The sequence below is a fragment of the Alligator sinensis genome, unplaced genomic scaffold (assembly GCF_000455745.1).
Source record: "Alligator sinensis unplaced genomic scaffold, ASM45574v1 scaffold65_1, whole genome shotgun sequence".
NCBI lineage: Eukaryota > Metazoa > Chordata > Crocodylia > Alligatoridae > Alligator > Alligator sinensis.
This window is the reverse complement of record NW_005842037.1, coordinates 1,295,842-1,315,610: the sequence shown is the minus strand read 5'-3', so window position 1 is coordinate 1,315,610 and position 19,769 is coordinate 1,295,842. Positions and strand designations below refer to the sequence as shown.

General features: G+C 40.0%; 1 protein-coding gene across 15 annotated transcripts in view; it reads right to left on the bottom strand.

Moving 5' to 3' along the window:
- Positions 1–19,769, bottom strand: part of GRIP1 (glutamate receptor interacting protein 1) — a 432,091-nt gene that overhangs the window by 4,596 nt on the left and 407,726 nt on the right. For 9 of the 15 annotated variants that reach the window (XM_025202800.1, XM_025202799.1, XM_025202791.1 and 6 more), the window contains 4 exons: positions 18,952–19,108; positions 12,575–12,686; positions 12,382–12,426; positions 9,750–9,983 (listed from right to left, as the gene is read on the bottom strand). In XM_025202800.1, the coding sequence (XP_025058585.1) occupies positions 9,750–9,983; positions 12,382–12,426; positions 12,575–12,686; positions 18,952–19,108 (548 nt within the window). Of the gene's footprint in view, positions 1–9,749; positions 9,984–12,381; positions 12,427–12,574; positions 12,687–18,951; positions 19,109–19,769 lie in introns of those variants that run through there. The other 6 variants (XM_025202794.1, XM_025202804.1, XM_025202795.1 and 3 more) reach the window with 3 other exon arrangements.

The window sequence follows — 19,769 nt, the reverse complement described above, 5'->3', positions numbered from 1 at the left end:
ATGAGAATCAAAATGCCCTTTAGAATTGTTGGGCCCCAGCTCAAGTCTGGGATCGTGCCCGGTATGCAAAAGCCAATAAAGATACCAGGGGTGAAAGTATAAAGAAGATTTATTGCTAGCAATACAAGGTGCAAGCGGAATAATTTCACGTAACAAGCACACAGATTCTTAAGCATCTTTTATACAGGAGTATTGGACCTTCATAAGCATTCTTGTTTGCTAATTGGTTATAAGGGAGTGACGCAAGGAGTTCTTTACTGAGCATGTCTCTATACCTGTGTTTTAGCTATGTATCTCATTTACATACATGTATGTTTCATTAGCATACCTTCTCCCCACCTAGGGGTGTGATTTTTAGTATTTAAATTAGCTCTTTGCCCTAGTCCTCTGATTCTGCTTTTGTTTTCAAGCCTCCTTTATCTAAGACTGTCTCCTCCTTATCATTGCAGATGGGCATTAGTTACATAACAGACTTTTGCTTGGGCTTTGTATAGTGGTTTCTAGGTCAAACCCGACAGTGTTTGTGAACAGATGGAAAACTATTTAAAAGAAGGTTTTCTCTCTCTTTCACCCACTATAGTGAAGTGGAACTAGATTCAATCTTAGAGGAAATGTGAGGGGTAACTTCATTGCATGACAAGGTGGGAATTAGCAAAGATGATGCGTACAATCCTACTCTGTAGACCTGTGGGACTTGCCACACTAGCAAAAACCAGAAGTCCAGTTAGTCTAATACCTTGTCTTTGACCGGAACCAGCACCAGCTAGTTCAGGGGAAAGTGACAATTTTTGACACTTATGGGGAAAAAGCTTCTCTAAAGGCCAAGCTTTCTACAAACTTTGCATGAAGGCTTCTGTTGCTTATATAATGCTTTAACTAGTATGACTAATTGTGACTGCTGACAATAGCCCAGTTTTTGGTTGTAGCTGTGTTGGTCTAAGGACATAGGCAGGCAAGGTTGTTTGGTTAGATGTGATATCTTTTATTAGACCAACTACGTAGCTGGAAAAAAGTTCTTAGCAAACTTTCAGACTAGCAGAGACTCCCTATGCCTAACGAAGGGTGACTGCGCCCGAAAGCTTGCTAAGAACTTTTTCCCAACTACTCAGTTGGTCTAAAAGATATCACATCAAACAAAAGAACCATGCCTGACAATAGCCCATGATTTTCATTGCATTAATAGGGCATCCTCTGTAAAGATGTGTATAGCCAAGGAACAGGAAGACTTAACCTTCCCTGTAATAGAAAACGACTTGTTTTTTTGGTAAGTTTTGATCCAAGAGACCATTTTAAGGGCTGATTGATTGCTTGTGTCTAAATGCCAAGTAACAAAATAAGTTGCTTAACACAAAGACACCAGATAGGACAACTGAACCTAGGAGTGCCAGCAGAATTATACTGTAGGATAGTGGTAGGACCAGTTGAACTGGGTTGAATACAGACCTAGCTTCTGCATGAGTTATTGTTTCAGTTGGTGTAGTTATAGGTTCCTCTTTCCCAGCTCAGTAGAACATTTCAAGCACATTTGTTAAACTCTGTAAAGGCAACAGGATTTCAGAATGTGTTTTTTGCTACTCAGGGACTATTTGCTAAACTTAGGTTATAATTTTGAATTTTATAAATTCTTACCAAAAGGGATCATTAGAGCATCATTAATCTGACCTGTACCACTCAGGCCAGAGAATTTTACCCAATTACACCTGTATTGAGCCCAAAATAATTTGTGTTTGGCTAAAGTATATTTCCAGGCTTCATCTGAAGACATAAAGAGATGGCAAATCCATCAATTCCCTGGTGGTTTGTTTTAATGGCTATCACATTTAGCATTAAATGAGTATATCGTATTTCTATCCTGAATATGTCTTAAATTTCCAGCCACTGATTCCTGATACACCATTCTGTGCCCAGCATCTCTCACAAAGCAGATGCATGGGCAGTTCTAGAGACAATTCAAGTCCACAGCATCACCTCTGCCAGCCATGCCCCTTTGCCAACTTTCCACCAGAAGTTCTACTCCTGTGGCAGTCATCAGTAGCAGTTGCTTTACTCCCAACCCTCTTCTTTTCCAGCTTTCCTTTTAGTTTGCTTTTTAGACAGCAGCAATTACATACTACTCTTTCTTCTTGCCTGGATCAAGTATTTGGCAGCATGATGGTTTCACCCAGTCAAATCTGTTGCAGCAGTACCTTCCCAGCCTTGTCTTCTGACCCCCATAGGCTATGTGAGGGCAGCCTTTACAGGTCCTTCAGGGGGTGAATTATGCTTACAGTCAGTCACAGTTATCTCATACTCCATGGGCTGAGATTTACAGTTGGACACTGAGAAGCTGCAATTCCAGCTCAGAAAAATCCAACCAGGAGCCTCTGAGCATTTTGAAGAGAATTGAAATGTTCACCATCTGGCCAGTTTCAGGTATGAGACCTGGCAACCAGAGGAGAAAAATAATGAAGAGATCCCAAAGACTTCCCCGCCCCACGCATATGAAGTGTGTCTTCAGCTCTTTGGAGAAAGGACTAAGATTTCTATACAGTTTTCCTTCCATTATGGGGGATTCTTGTGGTAAGACCCCCTTCACGTCAAGCAATAAAATTAGAATTCAGAATGGGAAGACACAAGGGGAAGCAAATGTAAAGGACTCAAGTCTCTCCATTAAAGGGCTAAGAGACCCTTCAGGGGTCATAGCCATGAAGGGACTCCTGCACAAGAGTCAAGAGAGGTGAAAAAACCACAGGAAGCACAACAGGGAAAGAAAAAAATATTAAAAGGCTAAAAGACATTTGTCCTCTGCTTCAGACTCACCCTGGTCTCCTGAGGAGGGAGTTCCCATCAATTCCAGTTCTGAGCAGGAAAAGGAAAAAAAACAGTTCTGATTTTTTTTTCCTGACAAATCTGACACCAGGTGCTGGAAAGAGGAGTCATCTACCATACAGACACAGCCAAATGAGAGGCTTTGGGACAAATACCAGCCCGTAAATCTGAGCCTGAGAGCAATGCTGCTATATACCCTTGCTTTAAATGGTCAGAGATGACTAGGAACACCTTTGTCAGGGTGTAAGCCTGTACACACTTAAAATACTAGAAGATGCAGGGGCCATTAGGGAAGAGATGATTATCCCATCCAAAGTACTTTTTTTCCACAAAGGTACAAATGAAAGAGATAGAGGCCACTCTCTTTAGGGGCTCTGAGGCTTTCTTTGCTACACTGAGGTATGTCTATATCAACTCCTGCAACTTCTACCAACAAACAAGCCCATGCCCAGTTGCTCCTGTCCTGCATGCACTGCTTGCAGAAAAATATTTTGTCGTATATCCAGGGACATTCTCAGTTCGCCATTATCCCACAGAAATAGGACCATCAGCAGAGAGTCATACTCCTGACTCCTGAGAGTGTCGCTAAGTGTACCTGCCACCACTCTTAACAGCAATCATATGATATACTTTCACCAGGCACCATGTGTAGAGCCTGAGCAAGTGGGCAGTTTGTTTCAGTAGTCCTAGGATTCCTGTGGAGATGCTATAGACATATCCTGAGTGTCTACCTGCTTTGTAAGCACTACAGTATCTTGGCTGGGTGATGTAAAAGCTCTATGGGGACCCTTAAGAAAATATCCCAAGCAACAGCTTTCCTCACCACTGACATCTTAACTGATGTTAAGATATTCTCAGCCAAGGCATCCAGTTTAGCAGACATATGCGACATGTGGCTACACTTCCGGACTGCAGATACTGCTTCAAGTAAATCCACTGCTCATTGAAATTCCCTACTTGAATAAATATTGGGCAAGACAGTACTATACAGTGCATCCAGATGGCAGCAGTCTCTCTTTTCTCTACTCACTGCCCAGAAAAGGTACTAGAGAAGCGTGCAAACCAGCAGAATCATACCATCTGTCTGTCCTCACCATAGGAATGATATGGGCAACATGGCAGTGGTACATCTTGGGAAATTTATGGAACTGTGGCTCAGGCAGCAAAACCTGGGGTAAAAATGTCTCCAAGAGATCACTGGGATAACAAAGCCTGTGCCTCCAGCCTGATTGGAATCTAAGAAGAAAAATGTCCAACTTCCCAGAAAAAGAGTTTCTGTCAGCCACAGATAATCAGATGAAAGAAGTAGGGAGTCTTTGGTTAAGGAGGTTTAACGCTCCCAACCCATCTCTTCTTCAAATCACCCATCTAGCACAATCCTATGACACATGAGCTGGTGCTGAACAAGATTTTGCACCACCTAGTTAGTTCCCTCAGAAGGCTCCTAGGGATGATATTCCATATTCTTTATTGTCCTGGTATATGCAGGGCTATAAGGATCAGAGCTACCTTGGACCTCAAATGACAACAAATAGATGAAGGCCTATTCTCAGAACTCTCTTGCTTTGTATTTCAGTCTGGGCATGGGAAAAACTTGTTTACCCAGGAAACTCCTGCAGTTCACTTCTTTGTTTCCCATTAAGGCAGTTTACCTGCAGGGTCTGCTATTGTAGATAACAATGGCACATTGTTATTTTTAATAGTGCAATTTCAGTCATCAGCATTACAATATGTAAAATGAATATAAAAAGTTTGAAAAGTAAAAGATTTATTAGATTTTTAATATTCCTTTGATAAACCAGTGACAAAAAAATCTGTGATGGAACCTGAGGGAAGTGTTCCATATAAAATTAAACTTTCATAAATTTAAATAGAAACTTACAGGTTTTGAGTCATACAGCTTCTTATTTTTGGATTTGGATGTTAAGTTTAGAAGTGTAGTGTAAATCAAATGAGGCATTCAAATTTCTGGAGCAGTCTATAATTTTAGAAGGATAATATTACCTCATTAAATGGGAATGAGAAAATTATATGATGACTGTTGAAAAGTTTTGCTCTTGGGGCACCATTTTGCATGTGGAACTTTTTAATATGGCTCCTCTGATATTTTCTGTGTAGATCATATCAAGGAAGATATTAATTTTACTTGAATGATGATTTAACAATATGTCAGTTCAGTTACATGAACAGCTATTAATTACCATCTAAAGTTTTTTAACAACTTGGTATAACAGAATTCAGATTTGAAAGCTTTGCTCTCTCAAAGCCAAGAGGAGTTCATAGAAGAATTCACTAAACAATGCAAAAAATTGATCTGAATTTTAATAAATTCCTTAAGAGACAACCTGCACGAATACAGGAATACAATGTTGCTGTGTGTAAGGATTGCTAATTAGGTTTTATTTTAAGAGATATCTTACTATTTGTAGATGTTTTGCACTGTCACAAGCTGAGCATAGATGTTGTTCCTGCAACCTTATTCAGAGCATAACTCAGTGGTACCCCAACACAGCTGGCTTGTAGACACTACTGCAATGCAACTGTTATATAATAATTCTTAACTCAATTTTTTTCTTTTTTTTAAATTTGCGTAATGAAACCACATGTATATGGCTAAGTAGTATAATACAAAAGTCATGACAACCTAGTGCAAAATCTGTAGCAGTAAAGTCATTTAGTTCTATTAATTTCCACCATGGAAGGGTCAACTATTTGGCCAGATAATCCACTCACAATGCTGTATTTTTAGCCTTACTCATTTGTGCTTTTACTCTAAGAAGTTTTTATTTTTTCTCCCCCTGTATTGCATCAAGATCATTTGCTTGCACAACTGTGTTTCTAGCAGGCTTTTCCTTCAGAGTAACACTGCATCTTTGTTCTTTACAATGGAAGGTGTGTTGACTACGCTGTCAACTAAATTAGCACCAGTACCATTACAAAACGGAAAAATGAATGAGACTTTGGGTTGCCTTCCCTCTTGTGCCCTGAAGTGAAAGTATGAGCTATTATCTAGAAGGCACATAGGTCCTGATTCAATAAGGCAGAGTTGTCAAAGATACAGCCTGTGTAGGCTGTATCTGGTCTGTGGAGCCCTACAATTTGGCATGTAGTGCTGCTTGTGGGTGTTGGACTGGCCCCATCCCACGTGTTACATGCAAGACTGAAGCTGCTGTGTGTGCTGCCTGCAGCATATGGGCCTGGTCTGGGGTGTATGTCACATGCAGCACATGGGGCAACACCAGCCCTGTGCACTGGATCCAGCACATGAGGCTGGTTTGTAGGCTTGATCCACCTGTGGACTAGTCCTGTACCCCTCATCTGGCCCACAGGGCTGGATGAGTTTGATACCCCTGCAATAAAACATAGCCCAGTAAGACATCTGAAGGTGTAACACATACTGCTGCTGTGCTGAGACATACCGCACCTGCTCTGCACATTACCTCCTGAGCTGGAAGCAGCGCAACCATGTTAATGCAGTGCTATACATAGGTCAATACTGTATTTACCTGAATCCAAGACAATGTCAAATTTAAGATTATATCTCCCATAATTAGAATCTATATATGGAAACTTATGAACACCCACATGCCCTCCACCCTGAAGCCCTTGTGTGCCTCCCAGGTGGCAGATGCCCCAGGTCAGTCTTGAATCTAAGGTTTCCCAACATGTAGACTGGGAGAAAAGAGCTGCTCTTGGATTTGAGTAAATATAGTAACTGCTGCTTCTCAGCTCCCTCTTGGTGGAGCTTCTTGGTGCTCATGTAGCACTACACAGCACAAGTCAATGAGTTACTAAAGGTATAATCTGAGTAGTCCTACTGAAGTTAAGGGGAGTACTCCTGAATTTAGTATTGAGTGCACAATTAAATGCTTTGCTGCACTGTGGCCTAGCTGGATTGTTACTGATGTCTCTCAAAGGCTTCCTTGTCAAGCACAGTTTTCTATAACCGCTATGATTCCACAGGGGTTCTTTAATGTCACTGACTCAGCTGTTTCAGGCTGGTGTGTGCATAGGCTAGAACATTTTCAGCAGCAGCATCTCAGCTATGGGATACTTACGGAAACACTTTTTTCTGCTACAGCTTGTTCAGCTCCAAATTAAAGACCAACCTATTTAGCTTTGTTAGTGATGATGGCATTCATCCAGGGTGAAGCCAAAACTGAAGAGAATAAAGAAGAGAAATGGGAGAAAACAAAAAGAGGAGGGGGATGGAAGTCGAAAAAAAGAAAGAAGCATGGAGAGAAAAGTGTTTGCACGCTGGAGAAAGAGAAAGGCTGATGGGATGGCAGGTGACCAGAAAAACACAATTCATTTCTCCCAACTTTGTTCTTGTGTCTTCAAATTTACTATCTATTCTTTTTACCTCTCTCTTCATTTCATAATGCTCCTGATCCTCTCTTGCTGCTGCCATCTTTTCCTAGCTTATTTTGCATTGCTAATTACTGGACCCACTTCAGTTCCTCCTTCTTGAAAGAGATGAGCCATCAGAGAGAGACTGTAAGCCTCAGTTCCTGTGAGTTTATGCAAGCACAAACACACTCTTATGCAATACACTTAAAGTGAAAACTGTTTTGTTTTCTGTGTCGCCATTTGTCCACTGGACACTTATTAGTTACAGTGACAGTAGAAGAGGAGCACAGCAGTTCTTGAACTCCCTTAAGATGTAAGTGAAAGTATTATGAATATAACAAAGTCTTCGTTGCACTGCTGAATAGCAACACAATAAAAATCGTAAGTGGAAGTCATTGTGTCTGTGTGGAGAATCATTAAAATACATTTTTCTACTTAAATTAATTATTCCTGCTCATATATAATGAATCTGACCACAGAGACTATAATTTTGTCAGCTAGCACACTATCTTCTGCATCTGTTTGAGAAAAAATGGGATTTCATGTCTTACAAACCATATTTATTAATTGCAAAAGAGAAAATTGCTCTTTCTGGAATCTGAATCCTCCAACACAACTGAGAACTCAGAGACCACATGCAACATATCTCAAATTTTAAAATAATCAGTTGTATCTACAGTTCATATGTTTTGATCCATTAGGAAATAAAGTCATGTTGTTTTTTTTAACTTATGGGGTAATTTATTGGTCCCTCTTTATAAATGTGCAGGGGTAGGATGGCGTATAACACTCAGGAAGGATGCCTATAAAACAAGACATCCTTGCGGATTTAATTTACCTGATGTGTAAGCAAATCAATGGATAAAAGTGCTCCATTTTCTGTCATTCCCATCTGCCTTAAAATGCCCTACAGAAGCCTAATCTATAGACTGCTTTATCTTTGTCCTGAAGTCAGGTGTTTCTGAAATCAGGGTTTCCCTTTGAAAAAAACTCACTGATGTATTAGATAAAGGGACTAATCCACTTAATTAATTGTCTCCCTATTGGACCTCAGCTCCATCACCTCCCTCATCACACTTTCAAATTTGTGCAAGCTTTCCTGCACATATAGGCTACACGTCACTCCAGCTTCCCTATGGGAAGACTTTCTAAAGCAGAATAAAGACCTCAACTCCCTGGTTCCCTCACCTGCAGCGTTTCAATTTTTCCCTCTTGGGCTGTATCCACCACGTGACAGCTAACCCTAGACAGGAAGCACAGGATACCTAATCTTTCAGATGACACTATGAAAAATAGCAGTGGGGGCGCTTTCACTAAAGCTTGTCAAATGAGCTTTAGTGAAAGCGCCCCCACAGCCATTTTTCAGTGCAGGGATGCTGATGCATGGAATGTATCCATCATAGATGTTGGAATCTGCTGGAGTGCGGTAATTACCATGCTCCAGCAGATTCGATTACTTGAGTCTGCTCCAACGCATTGCAATTACAGCATGTCAGAGCAGGCTCCATGCACGTGTATAAGTGCCCTACATTACTCCTTGAAAGAGGCCTTTCCTCACTGCCCCAGCATTAATGTCAAACTTCAGCTTGAGGAGGAGTATCTGGCAGCTTTGCCTTTGAACTCCCACCCCTGCCGTCTTCTGTTACCATCCGACACTTTACAAATAGAGAAAAAAGCCCTTGGACTGAGAATTCCATTGAGATATAACAATTCCATCCCCTTTTCACACCTCGTCATAAACTGCCTGTCAAACGCAGCGTTTTCTCCAAAATCATTGTTACTATGGAGCATTCACATCTAACTTCTGTATTCCAAGTGATATTTTATGCAAGAATCCAACAATTTGGGAAATGATGCCACAATCCAACTTTTGGTTTCTCTTTTCTTCTCCAGAGGGACACTTTTAAAACTTGTGATTGTTTATATCACTGGGAGAGAGCTACTGCAGGAATAAAAAGTGAACCACAACGTAAAAACAAAGAGAGATATCAGCAGGTTCATGGCTAAGGAAGAATGAAAGCAACATGGCCTTTTGAGTCATATGCTAAAGAAATATATTTCTTGGAAAGTAATCTTTTTTTCTTAACAGACACATTTTGCAGAGATGAATTATTACTGTTGCTAGTTCCAATTTACCAGCAGATCCTTCTTGTGAAAGAGCCATCCTTAGGCACCAACTCTGTGGGTGCTCTGGGGCTCAAGCATCCACCAAAAAAAATTAGCAGGTGCTCAGCACCAATGAGCCAGGTGGGGCCAGCTGGGTTGAAGTAACACACTGTCTCTTCTGGGCATACGCAGGGCTCGGCATGGGAACACCAAAAAAAAAAAAAGGAGCACCCACCAACAAAAACAAGAGCCTATGCAGCCATCTCCCCTGAGGATTTGCTTTAAAAGTAACCAGTAGGTGAGGATGCAACTTATTCAGTTTGTTCCCCTATAAGAACACATTACGAGCGTGTTTGCAAGAAGAAATAATAGACCCGTCCTCAAACTTGTGGGGTCATTATGAAAAGTACTTAATATAAAGCCACACAATTAGATTCCCTATGCTGTATATATTATGAAGAATTACCAGTAAAAAAATGACAGACCTTATGTAACTCCACAGGAGTTGGTGACATGATTTCTTTCATTTCTTGTTTAATTTTTCTCAGAACCACAGACTTTCTGCCCACGTCTGATGGCAGGGTGTTGCTGCGGGTTGTCTGGCTATAATGTGGCCTCGCAGTGCTTCTTTCCTGAAAACTGGCTTGTCTTCCCAACTGGCTGCGAGGCTGTGGGTTTTCATGATTCAAACTCAATGTACTTCCTGACATAATGGTGGCCTACAGCAGTAACAAACAGGTTTATTTTTTAACGTATAATTTGGATTAAAGAAGGCCAAATTCTCTATTCTGTTTTCAAAACACAGTCACTTCAGGGTACAGCAAAAGGCAAGAGGACAGACATAAAATCTCCTTGTAAAGCCACTAAAAAAAGCTCTTTGGCAAAAGGTTTCCATATGGACTGTGCCATTAACATGTCCAAGAAAGCTTTAATACCATGAATCTGATTACAGCTTGAAGCCTGTGCAATGCAATCATTTATTTACACTCAAAATATGTTTAAAATAAAATGAAAGTTAAATTCTGGAGCCCTACTTTCATTAAATGACAAAACACTTGTAATAGCTTCTATCATGCTCCATGGTGACTGATGGTGCTCCCTGGTGAAACTACAGCAGCAGGCAGATTTGATAAATCTTTACTGTTTGGATGAAGATCTTGAAATAAATAAGAAGGGAGTCTTAACCAAATAAGTGGTGCTGTTGTACACCCCCCCCCCCCCCCGATTCCTGTTTCATCCACACTTTAAAATCTATTGCCTGGCAAGGGCAGCAGCATTTCTATTCGGGGAATACCGTGGGAGTCAACTGACTTAATGATTCATTAGAATCTACTTGATTCCTGCTAGTATCTCTTCATTCCAGAGGTGTTAATCACTCTCTCCTTTTTAATGGTCTTGATGTTCCACTATTCAAACTACCTTTTCGTCTGCAATTTTGCTGTCTGTTAGCCATTCCTAGTAATTCCTTTCTTCTATTTCAGAGCCCTGAAGACTGTTTTTAGCTCTAGCTAAAAACCTTAACACGGGTGTAGTAATATCTCAGGTGACTGACAGTAAAAGTACTGGAGGTACTGTCAAGGCATTCAAGACTGGACTTTGTTTTACAAGTTTAGTTAAGAGATGTACATTTAACTATAATGACTACAGGACTAATGAAACACTATCTTTTGATTACTTTGACCATTTTTGCCTAGTTTCTTGTGTTTTTTAATGTTTATATATAATCAAGCAATCTAGTGCACATTCCAATAAAGATGTATTTATTTTGCTTTGATTTTAAACTGAATACTATAGTGCTAGATCCTGGCTTATTAGTAAAGATTCTGGTTTCTCTTTAACTGGAGAAAAATGTGTCATGTTTGATGATGTGCTACACAATCTGCACCAGCCATTTTAAAATCCTAGATCTATCCATGAGCATGGCTAAACTTAGCTTTTCAAAAATCTTAAAGTTTCAGAAATCACACCACATAACCTACTGGGAATCCTAGTTCTATAATGTGACTTCTGGATGGATGATGTTTGTTCAGAGCTATGCAACTCAATACTGAGGTTGGTAAAGTAGAAGTACTCAATTGCAATTCCAAGTTTTAATTTCTATACCACATAATTGATATTTAAATGACGGAAATCTTAACTTGCTGAAATATCCTTTCTTGTTATCTATTTCCACACCATTTTGCTGTGCCCTGAATAATGAAAACCATAAGTGGTACCATGCCAGAGATAACTACAAAATTAAACCAAACTGACATTAAGTATTTCCCTTAAATTTTTTGTCTTGCAATTACAAGTACATTGGAATCACATTATAATAACTATACATGCAATACAGAAGCCATAAATCTGAGGATATACAATCAATTTAAACTGCAGAAATTTCACCCAGTTATGCCATTCACATTCCTTGTGGTTGCTAAGGGACTTTATATAACATAAAAATGAAAATGAGATTCTGCCAGTTCTGCAGCTCAGGAAATTTAAAAGAACATAAAAGAAAATATTTTAGGACTTTCTATTCCACAGCTTTAAAAGCGTCAGTATATTCTTAATTGTTCTGGTTAAACAAGTTACAGAAAATGTAATTAGACAAAAAAAATGCATAGTTACTCTGTTCTTCCCCACCCGACCTTTACATGGTACAACATTGAAATGAAATTCATATTTGCCATTTACTCTAGGGCATAATGTAAAAATTCAGTGTGCGTGTGTGTGTGTATCTATGCTCTGAATGTTTCTCAAGCTTTTATATTTGTTTACCAAGTGATAAGGCTCTTGTAAAAATGTTTTAGGTGACATTTTTCTTTTATGTTCGCCTTAATCAAATTAAGTTCTATTCCACAGACAAATTACAACATGCGAAGAAAAACTTCAGAAAGCAGCCAGAAGAGAACAGGATGCACTGCTGCTGGAAAATGATGCCCATGTAAAAATTCTGCACCAATCGCTGCATGTGCAGGCAGTGTTAGCAGTGCACACGGCAGAAGCTGCAAATCAGGAAGCTTTGGGGTGAACATGTTTCTAGAATTTCAGCTGCATTGTATGAAAGAAAATAGCTTTATTAAGGGTGGGGGAAGCAGCTGCACAAGCAAAAATATAAACATAAAGGTTAGGTACCAAGAGAGTCACGTTTCTCAAATACAGATGCCTGTCAGCCTTGTCCTGTGGAAAGGGGTTAAAGCTTTTAAATGAAGTTGTGTGATTAATGCGAACTAAAAATATACAGCAGAAAAGAACATAAAATGAATGTAAAACAAACAAAAATATTATATCTCTATATAGTAGGATGAAAGGGTTAAGATTGAGCTACCTCTAGCTCCCTCAATATGCCTGACTGGCCACAGGTCTCTAAATCCTCCAGAGCCTGAGACCAGAAATTTTCCTCCTGGTCAGTCTCGGTGTTATCATGGGTACCTGCAAAGCTAGATTCACAAAGAGAGGTTCAGTCAAATGTACAAACAACGTACAGGTTTCATTTTGAAAAGTACCATTTAAACAAGCATCTTGCCACACATTGGAGCTGCAGTAATAGACAGTTGCAATAAGAAGAGGACAGATTGGGGAGGGGTGGGGAGTCACAAACCAGTAGCTTGTGGGATGGCCTGTGTGGGTGAGAGTCACACTCATATACTGGCAACTGTTAGTATGTGACTGGGTAAGGAAGAGGTATATTCTGAGAAAAGAAAAGGGCTTAAGAACAATTTATATGCATTTCGTTCTGCAATAACTGGGACCTCTCAATGAAAATTAGTGAACCAAACAGAATTACAGTTCATAGCTGATCAGTGCAATGATATAATTATAATTAGACTTTCCCACCTCACAAACTTCCCTGGTGGTGTACAAAACCAGCTCTCACCTTTGTAAATAACATCTTGAAACGTATCTACTCCAATCCTGATGCTTTCAGCTGACTCCTTCATTCTTGGCTATATTTATCATAATTAATATAACCCCGTCCCAGCCACTGTCACAACAACTGTTGCAATTACTATATCTATGGACAGCAGGATATATAGGCTCTTGTATTTTTGCAACTCTATTTCATTGAGAAGTAGGCACCAATTCAACAAAGTGCTCAAGTATGTGCTTAAAGTCCATTTCTAGGCCATTCTTGTTGTCGTTGATTTATTCTTTGCCGTTTCATAAAAGTGCTGAAGCCTTATTACCAGCTCTCTCCTGCAAGAATTGGCTGAGTGATACATAGAATTGGTCAGCAAGAGTTTGGATAAAAACTGCCAATTATTGACTGCAGAAACACAATGCAGAGCTACAGTGCCACAGCATTTTATTGGGCTAGCAGCATGCAAGATAGCAAAGGCACTCAGATGAAGAATAATTTACACTGCACTTAGAGGTGTCCAACAGTCTATATATATAGGGAGCACCATTATGGAGACATTTCAGGACTTTCTTGATAAATGGTGTTTTGCCTAGGATACTGTTAATGGGGTACTCTGTTAACATAATAGCTTCTAATGTCAAAGGCATTACAGCTTGAACACTTCACACACGACAGCTTTGCACCAAGAATGCTCTCTCACAATTACTATCAGTTAGGCAGACAGTGGTTGGCCTTTTCAGGCAAACCAGCCTCCTATCGCAATGTGTTTTTATAGTCCCAGTGTTTCTTCTAAAGTACTGTTCAGCAATGATGAGGATATCTACTCAGATCCTGAGACAGACTCCTCCCCAGGTGACACACATGATGTTAACGTGATGTTTTAGAGAGGTCTTTGACCTCTGAAGTTGCAGTAATTCTGAGAAAATTACTTTTACGGTTGGTGTCAACTCTACATAGCTAAAGAAGTCCAACATAGTATCTTACTATTACAATATATAGTATGCTAATATTGAACTATCATATACAACAGAGCTTGGTAAGTGTAGGAATAGGGTTACATTTGGTGGTTGTCTTTGATAACAGGGGACAACTATGTAGCTGGGATAGAGATAGACAAGCTTTTGTATGGAAGACATTCTTCCTTGCTTCTCATATAACTTCTGGACCATCACAACAACATCACTTTTACACTGCCATAACAGGGGACTGCATTTAGTGAACCAGATGGCTCAGCCTAGTCCTATGTAATCCCTACAGAATGTATTAATGTGGCACTGTGAGAATCTCAGTCTTTTTTTTCTTTGATTTCTTCCTTGCCCCTGTAGCTGAAAGCTTCCTGACCTCTGGGTCCAACTAGGGCTATGTAGAAAAAAAACTGGACTTGTTTGAATTGAAAAATACATTTAAAATAGTTTTGCTCAAACCCAACTTTTCAGTTTTTCTTGCTGAAACAAACCACTAATAATTTTTGTTTCATTTTTAAGAAAAATGTCTTGGTTAAACCCAAAGCAAGATGTTTTATTTTCTGGTATTTGTAATAAAAGCAGGTGAAGGACTAGAAATTCCAAACTGCCAAAGAAAGGGTGGTGATGCTGGTGTTTCTCTGGTATTCCATGCGAAGTGGAACAGCTCCAACAGAAAGGATGATGAGGACCCACCTCAGTATGCCGTATAGTGGGGAATTATGAAAATTTCTGGGAGGTCCTTGGAGCCAAATCCCCACAGTAAGAGGACAGAACTGAATCTATTTCTGCTACAATCCCATTGAGTGCCTAAACCCCAGATTACTAAATAAAAGGGGACAAGAGCATCACTCTGGTGAATCTCACTCTGAAAACTTTTTCCCTCCTAATTATAAGGTACTTGGTAAATTTCATTAAAATCAGGAAGTTTTCAAATGACATTAGTCACTGTTTGCTTACTCCAGTCTCAATGCCATTCCTTGGAGCATCTGATGAGTCTTGCCTATTTTCTTTCCATTTTTCTCTCTTGCCTGTTCTGTCTTCTTTCTTTTTATGCTGATTCTCATATAAATTGCTTTTCTCCTTTTTTTCTCTCTTAGTGTGCTTGTGTGCACTCTTGGTTTTGTTCTCTGGATTGTTCTGCTTTTTCCATTCCCTTTCCTTTCTTTAGTTCTGTCCTTCTCATTCCTCATTTCTACCTCTTTGCCCCGGGTTTTCCACTCCACTGCTGTTTGCTCTGACTGATTTCTTTGATTCTTCCCGAATACTCCCATGTCTTTCTGATGCTGCGTATTCTCTCTCCTTTCTGCAGCTATACTATACAGTTCAAAGGAAGTAGCATGTTGGGGGAATGTAGTTCTTAGTGTTACCTAGAGGAAGGACAGAGAACTTCAGCAGAAGGCCATGGTGGCCCCAGAATTCTCCTGAAAAATGGAAGAGTGAGCATGTCTGTTAGCAGGACCAGCACACTGTTTTGTCAGTAGGAGTATAATCCATTTTCTAGATACTGTCTTCAAACAACCCTTATTTTACTTAATTTAAATTGTGTCCCATGTCTCAGGATTTTTACACTGATAAGAAGGAAATTGTTCTAGGCAGCACACTGTTATTGATTTTTACTCTTAAAGCAGTGGTTGAATAAATGATGTTTATTTTAAACAAATTATAAACCTTATTACCAGATTCCTAGTTCATATCTGATTAAATTTTTCAGCCTATTATTTAACTAATCCCCAAACAGCATGTTTATCAGAGTCATGATTGCATCTCATCTTGAGTTTGAATCAAGGCTCCAAGTGCTCCTCTTGTTAAAACAAAGCCATTTATTTAATAACAATGGGAGGAGTATAAAAGGGAAGGGTAGTTTTCTTTATTACATGTTTTCAGGCCAAGCAAACCATGTTCAAGAAGCCAGGACTTCTGTTTATACCAAGTCACTGGGCTGCTGCCTTAGTTCTTCCTCTCCCCACTGCCCCTAGCACAGTACTGGTATGGAATTAACTGCCATTATCTTGGGCTGGATGTTTGGCTACCTGACTGGAATAAAAACATTTTTTCTTGTTTAATGCCATCTGTCAAGTCTGGAGAAATTTCATTTAGAACAGATGACACCCAAATATTAATAACACAGTGCTATACTAGAAACCAATTCAGCACCATCAGTTGCTTTGATCTAGGAGGCATGTAGAATGCTGTACTCTCCACTCTACTAGAGGACACTTGTTTCTTCCTCCTTGTTAAGGATCACAATGGGCACCTATACACATTCCCAACACCTGCTCCAACATTTTCTAATTAAGTTAATCAATTAATTTAATTAGAGTGCTCCAGCAGCCTAGGCATCATCCCTGTGCTTCAAAATGGCAGAAGGGGTGCTTTAACTAAACCTCATCAAACAAGCTTCAGTTAAAGTGCCTCCATTGCCATTTTGAAGTGCAGGATGCTGAATAGCTGTGATGCTACAGGTGCTTTAATTAGAGTGGCTCCCAAAAGCTATTCTAATTAAAACACTCTCCCCCCCACCCCCCCCGGAGAACATGTGAAAACAGCCTTTCATGATCAGCTATTTAGCATAAAAGGAAATGAAAGAGAACAAAGTTGATTTGAATTAATCAGCTCCAAGGTGCAGACTATTTCACCTCCTTGCATTTGGCTTTTTCTGGAGATGTTTGTAGGCCTTATTAGACTACTAATTAAGACAAGCATTGACCAGTGTATATACAGTTCACCTAAAGACTCTTCTAAAGCACTGACCAAAACAGGAGGTGTGCACTGTGTGCCTATAAGATTGGATTGCCCGTCTAATCTAATTAGGCAGATGACTTCATGCTAAACTGCCTGAAGTATGAAGAGTATTGTTCAGGGCACAGGTTCCCTGGAGAGACTGTTCTAAAGCACTGGTTCCCAACCTGCAGACCAGCATGGGAGTGCGACGGGGCAAACACAGCCGGCTGCATCCCTCCCAGGGCTGCCCCATTCCCCAGCTTTAACACTGCATGTCACTGCCGGCAGTGGAAACTGCTTGCCCCGGCAGACATATGGGGCTCCGTGTGTGAGGCTCGTGCCACAACCCAGCAGCCAACCCTTCGTGGCCTGGTACCAGGTCGTGGCCTGGTGGTTGGGAACCTGAGTTCTAAAGTGTATGTTACATAAGAATGGGCATCTGTAAGTTCTTTAAGATGCAGGACAGACCAAAAACTAACAAATATTTTGTTTTGATAGTGGTGATTTGCATAGGCCAGTTGGAGATATTGTTGACATGAATAAACGTCTGCTGAGTTTATCAGTGTCAATATGTCTCTTGGTGAGATTGCATTAAAAGTGAAAGCTAGATTGTCCATCTTTAATGTGGCCATCCTGCTCAAGGGCTACATTGACTTAGACTCCTTTACATCTTTCTCTTACTATGATGAGGAAATCATCAAGCAACTGGCACTTTTTGTCTTGAGAGATAAATTATGCTGTTTCTAACTGTAAGAGGTCTAAGATTTTCTTCAGGATGATTCTGTGTTTTTGTTCTTCTTCAGATGGTATGGAATTGGAATGTGGATGAACCTGAAGTTTCTGCAACTTCAGTACTATCTACTTTACTCACTTGTCTCAAACTGCTTGGAACCAGGTGACCACCTTACAGACAGACAGAAGCACTGAATATTTAAACTGGCATAAGGGGTTGGACCTACTCTTTGGCCAGGGCCTTCCTCTGATAGTCCAGGTTCACGGTCTTCCCTTTGGAATAAGAAAAATCTCTCTGTACTTTTGATGTGGTAGGAACAAAAGCAGCTGGGTAGGCAGCAAAAGCTTATCTATGACCACAGCTATCATCTTATCAAGATTCCACTTGAAAATCCTGAGGTAGAAAAGACTTTGCTCTGAATAGCCAATTGATATCCAGGGCTGAAACCAGAGTTGGCACCTGACCCCTGATTTTGCTGCTATGGCTCTCACATCCAGTCTGTCTTATCAGTAAGACAATAGCTGGATGTTTTCTTTATTATTCAATTTGAATGAGTTATGGTTCTGGGATTTGAGACTTATTGGTCATTGTGCCAAAAGACACTGGCATGTATTTCTTTAAAGGCAGAATATTTGAAATCCTAGATAAGTATGACTTCTATTTTCTTCTCTACAGAAAATAACTTCTTCCAGCAGAAAATACTATGCTTTTTGCAGAGATGAATGAGCAGTAATTGGATGAGCCTTATAATAGAAGGCAGAAGGATCTTTGGTTTCTCATACTGTGCAATAGCCCTTGGTTTTGCTGGTTTTGATGATGTGGAGGTGTCTTTCAGTAAACAAAAAATGGGGCTGGAAAATTTTGTTTTGTTTTGGACAGGAAGTCTTGGAAGAGTCCTTGCTTCTTTCTCTTCCTGGATTGCTATGATGACTTTTATCCTCATTCCTCTGGTTTCTTCCATGTCTGGAGGAAAAGAACGTCTTGTGCTTTGTTTGCAAGTTATTGTGATCCAGAAACAAGAGTTCTCATGGAAAATGAAGTTGCTTTAGTGAGGTTTTGCTTCTTTTCCTGTCTTTTTTGTTGTTCATTGTGTGCAGGGGTGGGAGTGTGTGGGAGGGAGTTCTTTTCTTCTATCTGAAGCTTATTGTAAAGGGATGTGCCTACAGGTTTTTTTTTCTGAACATTAACAGCTAATGCTGTGCTCTTTTATGCACAGAAACTTACCATACATGCCAGGCTTGCTTTCAGCTTCATAGATCATAAATCTCATGCAGCACAAAATGCAAATATTACATCTCATTAGCTAAAGGAGAAGCTGGAAATCTGTGTTAGAAAAAGATGTTTTCATCCTGGACTATTAACACTAATTTAAAAACAAATTCTGCAGTCACACAGCAAATAATGTAACTATGCATGCGACTTACCCACTGGCTGTTGGTCTGTCCCATTCATCATCACTCAATCCTGTATCATGAAAAGGGTGGTTCCTTGACCTACTTGCGGGGGATAAATTGCCTCTTTGTTTTGGACTCCTCCATTCAAATGCATTGAAGTTGTATCCCGATGCCTGATAACTGGGTCCTAAAAATATAATCATAATATGACTCCACATGTCTTCAACCAACAATATTCAATAAATGCCTACTTTTATGGCCTAGCTTTGCCAAGACTTGCACCTATGACTTGTAGGATGAAAAATGTTGGTATTTGTTTACAGTCACAATAAGTTTCATTGACTAAATCATGTTCTGATTTACTTGTGTTCAAAAAGGGGGGCTCTTATGAAAACTATATAAAAATCAGAGATTAAATATCCCTACAAATTAAACCTATTGTCCAAAATTGTGTCTCTGTCCCTAGACTGTATCTCAGTGTACTAGGCTGGCCATTCTTCAGTCCCTACATTAAACACTGTATGTTGAACATTAGCAAAAATGTCTCAGCACTGCAGTGCAGCGCACGCTCTCATGAAATCATGGGGCCTCTATGCAACCAATCAATATGTCTGTCAGGAGAAACAAACCATGGATCATCTCCTGAGATGTCCCATAACACCACAATGCACCCCACATGATTTGGCAACACAAACATCAGAAGCAGTGGCCTGTGCAGAATATTGGGAACAGACCATATAGAAAGGTTGGATTGGAGACACAATGAAGAAGTGCAGGGCGCAGCTGCAATAGGCATTGAAGTCTAAACAAAATACGGTCATTCAAGATCCCTTTGAAGTTTTGAGAAA